Consider the following 10930-nt stretch of genomic DNA (forward strand, 5'->3'; position numbering starts at 1 on the left):
GAAGCACTTATTCTACTGAGCCATTTCCCCAGCCTGCCCTGGAAATTTTTAACCAGAATAATACATCACAGTATTTTAATAAAAGAATAAAAATATTTTACTTATGTATTTGGTTGTTGCAGGGTCTCACTACGCAGTTCAGACTCATGGTGATCCTCCTTTCAGCATCACCAGTGCTGCGATTATAGGCGTGCACCACTATACCTACCCGGACTCTAACTGGCTCAGTCCACCCTGAGGGCAGAGCTGGTACGGCATGTGGTGCCAGGGGTCAAACTGCAGTCCCTGTGCTTGCCTAAACTTGCCTAAGCAGGCACTTTGGTCCACTGAGCTACCTCGCCAGCCCAAAAAATACTATTTTAACAAAATAATGTGGCATATGCATGCATGATGGGCTTCATCTGCAGAGCTTTAAAGTTACTGCTGAAGCTCAGTTAACAGGAAGAGGCAGAGGTAAAAGTGCTAACAATAGCAATCAGATGAAGCAGCTTAAAAAAAATTTTTTTTTAATCACAATTTACCTGGCAACTGGGTTCATTCACTGATTCAGTAAATATCTGTTTACTAAAATGCCAGGCAGCAGACTGGGCACTAAAAACATAACAATAGCAAAACAAAGCTCTTCCTCAAGTGTTTGAAGGCCTGACAGAGGCCTTCTGGGGATTTAATAGTAAGCGAAAATCTTGCTTTCAGGGAGTTTGAATTCTAGTAGAGAGCATAGACAATAGACAAGTAAAAAGAGAAAGGAAGTGTAGTAAGGAGGTTGGGATATGCAGAGTTGTACAGGAAGAGGTGAGCCAAGGAGGTTGCAGGCCTCTCCCAGTCATTTCAGAAATTTGGCAACGAAAGGAGAAAAGCATAGTTGGTGGAGAGCACTAAGACTGGATATTTTTTATTTTTCAGGAAAGTGCAGAGGATCAGCAGCAAATCAAAGGTAAGGATTGAATAGTCTTGGAGGAGATGGGCTAAGAGCATTTAAAAGAATTCTGTTTGGCAAGAAAGAGACCTGGGACATAAATTATCACCAGTGGAAGGCAGAGCAAAGAAGGAACTTCAGGCTGGGGCCAGGGAGACAGAGGCAGCAGTGCCCTCGTGGGAAGCCACGGCAGGATGATAACCAGTGCAGGGAATCCTGGCGGGCCCTGAGATCCCCAGACTTCAGACAGCACTATGGATTCTGAAGTTGTGAGTGCTAGGAACACTGCTGTGATCATGCAAAAAGGGGTATTCACAGAAAGCAAGTAAGATGACAAGGACCTTAAATGCCAAGTGGGTAAACTTTCAATGTGCTAGCCCAAGAGGGAAGAAATCAAGATGGCATCTGATTGTTCCTTTGATGGAGTGTAAATTGGTCCTTTATCCCTTATCTGCAAGCCTGATGCCATTTCCAGTGACTTGGAATGGGGCTTGTCCTGACCTTATGTGGCCTCCAGACACCAAATGAATACAAATTCTGTGACTATAACAGTGATGATGTCATAATTCATCTATCCCACAGTAAGTGCTTGGTATCTTGAATTGTGGTGAAACTATGTGTAGAATTTTTTTCCCCAGTTCTGGGGATTGAACTCAAGGCCTACACACTAAACAATATTCCTAGCCCTTTTTATTTATTTAGAGGCAAGGTCTTAGTAAGTTACCCATGGTGGGCTTCAACTTGCCACCCTCCTGCCTCAGCCTCTCAGGGAACTGCAATTATAGTATACACCACCATCATGCCTGGCCACATATAGATTATTAAGAGTTGAGAGAAATAACCTAGTTGAGCTCAGTGCAGTGACACATACCTGTAATCTCAACTACTAGAGGAGCAGAGGCAAGAATAAAAAGTTCAAGGCCAGGCTTGAAGGCCTTACATCAAAGAGAGCCTGGAGAGACTGCTAGGTGTTCTAAGCTCCTGCCTGGTAAGAAGTGCAAGGACCTGGGTTCGAGCCCCAGTACTACATGCTGTGCTGGCCCTGGAACCCTGGGCATGCTGTGCCAGCCACTGAAAGTGTGTGGCGGCACACACCTGTAATCCCATCGCCGAGAGGCTGAGACAGGAGGATCATTGAGTCTGAGCTGCACAGCAAGACCCTGTACCAACTAAGTGTAAAAGATTTTTTTTAAGTGAAAAGAAAGAAAAGGGGGGCTAGGGAGATGGCTCAGTGGAATAAGCACTTCCCTGGCAAGCACAAGAGCCTGAGTTCAATCTCTGTGTTCCACCAAAAAAGAAAAGGGCTGGGGATGTAGTTCAATAGTAGAGCACTTGTCTAGCACATGCAGTGGCCTGGATTCAATCCCCAGCATAATGGCAAAATGATCTAATTGAGCCCTCTTAAGAGTGTTTTCGGGGGGCCTGGCCCTAGCTCAGTTCTTTGGGGCCAGGGAGATGGCTCAGTGGAGTAAGCGCTTCCCTGGCAAGCGCAAGGACCTGAGTTCAATCCCCGGTTCCGCAAAAAAAAAAAAGTGCTTTCTGTGGAGGTCTGGGCCAAATTTGGAGTCTTGTTTAATTGTGTCAATTCCCCTTCTCACCTCCAAACCTTTCAGGATTTTTTCCTTTGTCTTTTGAATTAGTGGTCTGAGGCAATGTAGGACTTTCAAACACCCTTGCCAAGGACCTGGAAAGTGAGGATATTTGCATCATGGCATTTGCTTTTTACTCATTCACCTGTGAGTCTAATGTTTTCGTTTGTGAGACACATGCTGTCCTAACACACTGAATGCAGTATCAGATGTGAAAATGCAGACATTAGATTTACAAAAATGCCAGGCAAACCAAGTGCAGTGGTACACACCTGTATTCCCAGCACAAGGGAGCCTGAGGCAGGCGGGAGTTCAAGGCCAGCCTGGGATACATAATCAAGACCAGCCTGACCTGCATAGGGAGACCCTGTCTCAAAAAGATCCCCCCACCAAAAAAAAAAGAAAGCCAGGTAGCACCTCTCTTAATATGGTTTTTGTTTTGGAAAAGTTGTTTTGGTGATTTCTGCTTATGACCTTGGTTCTTTTTAATGAAAACTTGTGGTTTCTAAAATGCCAAAATCAATAAGTAAAATACACATAAGCAAAAGCTTTGGGAGTTCTCCATAATTTCTCAAAGTATAAAGGCATCCTGAGGCCAAATTGTTGGAGAAAAGCTGGACCAGGTCCTACTGCACATTGGTTTCCCACCTCTTTGGGACTTGAAGGATCATCACAGCTTTCTCTCCGGCTTAAGAGACTTGGCTCTGAAAGACTCTTTTACTCTCTCTCCAGCCTGCCATCTTAAGAAACCACACAGAAAGACCAGAAAGGGCCTGGGGTTTTCCTTTCTGGCACATCCAAGAAGGTCTCACCCAGAAATCCCACTGCAATACTCCTTGGGCCAGTTTTTCCAGTTTCCTAAGCTTTAAGGGCACACTCCCCTTCCACCCAGCAGGTAGCAGGGACCCTCCTAACATAACCAAGGGGCAGCTGGGAGCCACCCAAGCATTGATTCTCTTCTTCTCCCTAAGTGTGAAACTAAAGCAGTGCACAGCCACATGCCAAGAACTGGACCCGCTTCTTTAAGTTTCCTTTCTAATTTATTTCTCTAGAGTGGCCCTAGGGCATGGTGAGTCAAGAAATATAGGTTTTTGTTGTTCTGCTGCCAACTGGCTGTGTGAATGTGGAGACACATGTGTACCTCAACTATACTCTTCCTAAAATAGGGAACACAACTGGGGGATTGACAGTGAAGGCTAAGTGTCTCTGCCTGTGCACAGAGGAGAGCTTCTGCGCAGACAGACCTCTCATGCAGCACTCTGGGTAGTCATCATCACTGGCTTCCAAAGAAATCTGATTTTAAGTTAGCTTTTGAACTACTCAGAGCCTCTAGAATCATGGGTGTCAAGATGATTCAAAATAGGGAATAAGGCTGGATGTGGAGGCACATGCCCGTAGTCCCAGCGCTTGGGAAGCTGAAGCGGGAATATAGAGTTCAAGGCCAGCCTGAACTACATAGCAAGTGCTCAAATGAATGAAGGAGGGAGAATCAGGGTGTGGGTGGTACAGATCTGTAATTCCAGCACTCCAGGAGACTGAAGCAGGAGGACCAAAAGTTTGGGCCCAGTCTGGGCAATTTAGCATGATCTAGTCTCAAAATAATTAAAGGGGTAGGGAGTTAGGCTGGAAAGGCCCTAGGTTCAGTCCCTACTGAAGTAAAGCAAGTAAAACGTTAAGAGCATGACACTGTTCAAGTCAGCAAATTCTCTAGGTCCAGCAATGAAGTCTCAGGTGAGAGAGCCTTGTATTATGATGTGCTTTATATAGTAACAGGTCCCTCTTTTCCTAGATATCCCTCTTTTCACTCATGCCATGTATGTATTGAGAACCTCCCATCTGTGCCAGGCCTTGCGTAGAGTACACTGTCACTCAGCCCAGGTGGCGGCCCTGTGTGGTAACTACACAAAGAAGAAAGGTGCTAAAAGGCTAAGGACATGGCCCAGGCATAGAGCTTAATATGAAGCAGTAAAGTTAAGGGTCAAATCGAACTTCAAAGTCCCCATGGCTCTACTGTAACAAGCCTTAACGTTGACCTATATTTCCTCCAAAGTATTTTAGAACCTACACCTTTCAAGTTAGACTAGTTTTTTTCTTTATTCTAGTAATTTGGAGCAACTTCAAATATTTACACAGAACTATAATTAAAAGAAAAATACTAATTCTTAAAAATTTTATCAGTAAAATGTCTTCAAATCCCTGCATTCAGAATTGTGCTGATTTTGTACTCTCCTCCCCCTCTCGAGTCCTGTGGCATTGAAGAGAACTTACCTGTGGGTCTAGATCCTAGCATGGGGTCTGAATTATCACCCCCATATTTCATAATCATCTTCACCACTCACAAAAGTAGAGGCCCTGAGTTGAAGGACTAGGAATTTTCAGTTGAGACAATTTTTTGATTAGAAAAGGACATGCCATTTTGTCACTGGCTTTCAAGCACATGGAAAAATGCAGTCTCCCCCCTGGTGGATCAGGGAATCTCTAACTTGATTTCTCTAAGACTTTCCCAGCCAGCATCCTAGAAATGGGGGTGAGGTACTACGGCTCCACGTGGCAGCAACTGGCTGGGACTTGGTGCGGGTGGAGTTCCTGGGCCAGGCATCCGCAGCAGCTTCTCCTGCTACCTAGGGGCCTCTGGGTGTTTCCTGTGCATCCTAAGACAGGAAAGATCTGAGGCCTTTGAATTGCTCCAAAGAATGAAAAATGCTGAAGCCTGACCCTCCATCACAGAAGAGGTAAAAGGCTAAATAAACATGACCTCTGGAGACTCAACACCATTCACTGGCCACATGTCCCTGGGTGAGTGGCCTCTGCCTCCTTTTCCTCTTGAAGAAAACAGTAACCAAAAAATTAACAAGAAAACCTGCTTCATAGGATGCTTCAGAGGATTACATGAAATGCTGTCAAATGTTACCTAATTACTACCACTGCCTAAAGGATGACATTTTTAGAGCTCACATTACAAATTCCTCACTTAACAGATGAGGAAACTGGCTCGGAAAGGTTAGATAACTTGTTTAAGGCCACACAGCTCTGCCAACCATCAGGACAAATTGCTTTTACTTCTCACTCCCAGGCTGCACTTCCCCAGGGGTTGGTCTGGGCAGCCGCTTCTAGGATTGTATGATCCCAGTCTGACAAAGTCCTTTTGCCTGCTCTGTCATGCTGTGACAGCCCTTTGCCACTTGCTTCCTGAGAGCTGCTACCCTCCTTCCAGACTCAGAGAATGTAAGTCAGCATGCTCTGGGAGCCTGAGTCATCTCCGTCTGTGAATCAACCTCCAGCCATCTATGCTGAGCACAGAGATCTCATCTTCCCTTGGCTTTTGGAACTGGAAGCTGGCGTTTTTCCTTCGGATTTTGTTCAATGGGTGCGTCCACCTCTAAGCATGTCAAGCTGTTCTCCCAGTCGCAGACTGGGAACTGACAGAGCTGGAGATAAGCATCTAACCTAAGACCCTGAAGGGAAACCCTAAAGACTATCTCCTGGGCTCACTGGAAGCTTCCCAGTCCACAAAAGTACTTGTTTTGCTTTGCTGCAGCCTCCATTCAACAGGAATTTCCTGCATCTGTCCACACAGCCTGAGAGGTGAGCATATACACAGACAGCTTTCTGGACAGATGCCCCAGGCAGCTGGGAGGATGCTGATGACCATCTAAATCCCAGAAGCAGGGAACAGTTACCATGGCTACCAAAAACTGAAACCTGTGGCTGCTTAGCTACTGGGATCAACTCAGCTGACCTCTTAAGGTCCCTTCCAGGCCTGAGATTCTACAATTACCCCAAGCCAGCTGAGACCAGGTCTGCTATAACACAATAGGAAGTCCTGTGACATTAAGGCTTGGGCACTGAATAAAAATATTTCATCAGCGCTTTATTTTTTTTTTAATTTTTTTTTATTTATTTGTGTGTGTGTGGCCAGCTCAGCCCACCAGGGGGCGGGGCTGGCTTGCATGTAGTGCTGGGGGATTGAACCGTGGTCCCTGTGCTTTGCTAAGCTTGTTCTAAGTAGGTGCTTTAGACCACTGAGCCATCTCACCAGCCCCTCATCAGTGCTTTAGAGGTCACTTTGTCTTATCAGAAGTGTTAAGTCATAATCTTTATTTTCTACCTCTGCTGCATTTTTTTTTTTTTACATTTATTTATTGTGTGGGGGGGGGCAGCTCAGCCCACCAGGGGGCGCGGCTGGCTGGCATGTGGTGCTGGGGGATCGAACCGCGGTCCCTGTGCTTTGCCGAGCTTGTTCCAAGTAGGTGCTTTAGACCACTGAGCCATCTCTCCAGCCCCTCTGCTGCATTATTAATAAGCAAAAGCTTGCTTTTTTGGTGTTACGTTATCTTTTACAAAGCAAGTATGCTACCACTTTTTCTCTTCCTCTTACAGCTCTTGCCAGTAATTTTGATAGACGTTTATTCCATATCCATATTGTGACCAGCAAAACAGCCCAAAAAAACTTGTGTCACTATGGTCCAGTGGGGTGTGCTCCAGCAGACAGGACGTTTGTGTCACAAGCCTTCTAAGAATCAGGAGGAAGGAAGTCATTTATAAAGGAAGCAGATGCTTAACTGCAACTCTGGTTTCCTCTTACATGGACTGTAGGAATGTTACTCCACTGAGGGAACAGGTTTCTCTGCAATTTGACCATAGGAAGCTCCCTACCTTTTCAAGTTTACAGAGCCTGGAAGAGGCTAATGCAATACTCACCTTCTCCACATGGGGGGAGGTCCTCAGGTCAGAGAAGTCAATAGGGACAGTTAAGATCTCAAAAAGCCGGGCGAAGGATGTCCAGAAATCAGAGTGATGCTGAGACTTACAAAAATAGTTGCAGACTTTTCCTTATTCCTGATACAGGAAGCTTCATATTTAATAGATTTTGGAGATTATAAACAACTTGCTTTTAACGAGTAAATCAAAGCCTTTATTCAACATTCCTCCTTTAAAACAGCCTGCACTAAACCCATACCCTCCCAGACCTGGAACTGCCAGAGCTGTGTAGGTATCACTTTCCCCCAACAGGATTCAGATCTAGTCAGGCTGCACAACATGGAAAAGCCAAGCCAAGCCACCACACCGGCAGAGCTCTGCAGTTCTGTGCCCTGCTCAGGATCTGGGCAAATGTTGGTAGCAACAGCTCTTGAACCAGAGCTCAAGCACAGGTGAAGAGCAACCTGAAATTCAGGACACACGATGTCCTGGACCTGACTGTGCTGAGCTGGATGGCCTTGGGCTGCCATTCACCACGGCTTATGAATGTGCTTTTCCTTCTCTTCTCCAAAGAAAAGGGTGGAAGATGGAGGAAGCAATCTTCAGTTGTGTGTGGGTTTGATTTAAGGCTTTGGCTGTGGTTGGTTGATATATTAAAATACTTCAAGAAATGCCATCTTCTCAGCTCCTCATTGGAACAAACATATTTTCAAAAATGAAAACAGTGAACAAAGATGTGGAGCTGCAGCTGCAAGAGGGCATAGGCTGATCACGTTAGGATAGTGTCGTCCACCTGTTCCATAGAGTCAGCTTGGCTGGCCAGCTTCTTCAGGGACCTTCGGTTGCATTCATTCAGGGCCTCCAAGCTGGCCACATCTAGGATTTTGGAGAGGGACTGTAGGGAAGGAAGGATATGAGGAGACATGGAAAACAGAGCTTCAGATTTCCTAGTCAAATCAAGACAGATGGATGCTAACCTCAGAACTACAGCCAGAGGTGGAATTGATGAGTTCATGGACAGTCTAAAAAATACTCATTTTGCTTTCTGTGAGCAGAGGTGAGCAAAGGTTAGAGCTTTCAGTGCTTATAAAAGCTACTGGAGCTAACAGAACGGGCTCTGAGCATCACAGGGAAGTCCTACTGGAATCTAAGGCACTTGCTTGGCTCTTGGGAGATTTTATTTGAAGAAAGGTCCCTGTTGCCAGGAGTCTGAAAACTACAGTTAATGTGTTTTCAGCACTATACCACTCACCTGAGCCTCAACCTGCTCCAAAAAGCTAATACATACATGGTTACAGAGAAGAGAACAGGGCTACATGCTGGCATACAAAAGAATAGCAACACAGATGCCAAGAGAGCCAGGGAGATAGCTCAACAGCATAAGCACCTGCCTGGCAAGCACAAGGTCCTGAGTTTGATCTGCAGTACCAAAAAAAAAAAAAAAGATGCCAAGAGAAACCCTAGAAACTCCAGATCCAGGCTCCCACCTGAAACAGCTCCTCCCCCTGCCTCATCTTAAGCAGGTTGACAATCGCCTGATCGCTGTAGGCCCTCACGACAGTGTTCTTATCCTTGGTGTTATCGAGAAGAGCCTTCAAGATCGGCTTAATGGCCTGGTGGTCCAGGGGAGGCAGTGGGTCCTTATTTGCCCACCAGATCATCTTTTCAGCCACCAACCGGATGTCACTGGATGGGTTCTGCAGACACTGTGAAGAGGAGCAGATAGCCACATGTAGTCTTTTTCGGGAAGCCCAGATTCCTTTCATCATGGGCAGACTCCATGGCTCGCATCCAATGCCGCCTCTCCCACCCTCATGATGGTGAGGGGTAATTCAGCCCATCTACTGTCTCTATCTCATCTTTCTCCCTCTTGGCTCACTATTCCTGCCTCAAACAGATTCACTCCCCTAACAAGCCACCCTCCTTCCTGCCCAGGGCTCTGCTCTGGCTGATTCCACTGCCTGGGATGTGCTTGGCCCTGGGTCCCCACCTAGCTGGTTCCTTCTAATCCTACAGAGAATGAAGACTGCATTAATTTGAGCCCAAATTGGGCTTCAGGGATATCTACCTTGTCTCTGCTCCTTCGGGGTCTAAGCCAGTGGTGGCAAACCTATAGCATATGTGCTATAGCAGGCAGTTTATATCCTTGAAAGTTTGCAATCACTGGTCTAGCACATTTGGGGACAAAGTGGTTACTCAGTAAGTAACTGCTATGTTAAAAGTGAATGTAGGCTGGCAGGCAGGCACTCGGCCCAACTGACTTGGGCTCTCTGCAAACTCAGTAGGGTGTGTGTATTGAGGTGGCCCCTTTGGAATCTCATATAGAGCAAGGTCCATGCACAGCAGTATTGCTATTGCCTGGAAGCTGGTTCCAGAGGTTCCCACTTCATTAAAATGCAGTTTGGTTCTGATTTCTTTGCACATCAGTGTTTGAGAAGTGAGCTTTATCACACAGGCTGTAGGAGCCCCAACGTCAGGTTCCCTAGTTTGTCTTATTAGGAACAACACAGTAACCACACTAGTAAGTGCCATCCATTGCTAGAAAGAGGCACAGAGAAGACTTTAAGATTTGAGCCAGGCACATGGCACACACCTGTCATCCCCACACCTGGGAGGATGAGATAGGATAATTGTGAATTCAATGCCAGCCTGGGCTACACAGTGACTTCAAGGTCAGCCTGAACTCTCTTAGATAGTAAGACGCTGTCTCAAAAAATTAAAATAAGCCTGCTGTGCTGGCCCTGCCCCTGGGGTGCGCTGAGACTGCAAGTGAGACTGGTAGTGGTGGCATGTGCCTGTAATTCCAGTGCTTGGGAAGCTGAAGACAGGAGAATCACTACAAGTCTGATCTATGTAGTAAGACTCTGTAGAACCTGCACTAAATACATTAAAAAAAAGTTAAAAGCCAGACATGGCGGCACCACCACCATGGTCTAATACCACCACTTGGGAGGCTGAGGCAGGAGGATCGCCCTAAATTTGAGGCTAGCTTAAAGCAAGTTTAAGGCCAGCCTATACTACATAGTGAAACCCTGTCTCAACCCTTCCCTCAAAATACTTAAAAGTTCAAAAATGCTGAGGATGTAGTTTTAATCACTAGTATGAGGGGGGAAAAATTTGAATCTAGGTCTGACCCTGCTTTTATAATATCAGGTACTTAGAAATAATTCTTATTAACAGTGGTTCTTAACTTAATTCTGTATCACCAGTCTGTCTGACCAAAAGTCAGATATTTGGCCACAGAAAAACACACAAAACATTTTGCCCTCCATTCCTAAGCTTCCAGATCTTCTGGGGGCCATACATGGAAAACTGGAACCCAACCAGTCAAAGGCACACTCATAGTGTTCTCTAGGCATGAGAGTCACCTCTGAAACCAGGCTCAGTGTGTCCCTGTCCCTGCCCACCTTAATGAACAGGCTGGACAGTTTGGCTGGCAGCAGTCCTGCTCCAGTCTCAATATGGTACTTCATCAGGAAGCCCATGCCCCGGACCCCACTCACAGCAATGGGGATCTGTGGAGAAATGAAAAGAGTGAAACACCACACAGGCATCCTGTTCCCTCCCAGAGATACACACTGTAAGAGCCACTCTCCCGGAAACATTCAGGGCCCTTGTCTATCCCTTATCCTTTTGTCCTGTACACCAAAGGCTCTTCAATAGCTCTCAGATGGGTTGCTGTGGTAACTGGGTAGACAAAGTCATCAATTCTCAAGAATTTTTC

General features: G+C 46.0%; 1 protein-coding gene across 2 annotated transcripts in view; it reads right to left on the reverse strand.

Moving 5' to 3' along the window:
- Positions 1 to 7341: 7341 nt before the first annotated feature.
- Positions 7342 to 10930, reverse strand: part of Gcn1 (GCN1, eIF2 alpha kinase activator homolog) — a 75088-nt gene continuing 71499 nt past the window's right edge. The window contains exons 56-58 of one of the 2 annotated variants that reach the window (XM_004636246.1): positions 10614 to 10721; positions 8694 to 8912; positions 7342 to 8101 (exon numbers count right to left, since the gene is read on the reverse strand). In XM_004636246.1, coding sequence (XP_004636303.1) covers positions 7976 to 8101; positions 8694 to 8912; positions 10614 to 10721 — 453 coding nt within the window. In that variant the 3' untranslated portion in view covers positions 7342 to 7975. The remainder of the gene's footprint in view (positions 8102 to 8693; positions 8913 to 10613; positions 10722 to 10930) is intronic. The other variant, XM_023720903.1, reaches the window with a different exon arrangement.

The sequence above is a fragment of the Octodon degus genome, unplaced genomic scaffold (genome assembly GCF_000260255.1).
Source record: "Octodon degus isolate 3935 unplaced genomic scaffold, OctDeg1.0 scaffold00079, whole genome shotgun sequence".
NCBI classification, from domain to species: Eukaryota; Metazoa; Chordata; class Mammalia; order Rodentia; family Octodontidae; genus Octodon; species Octodon degus.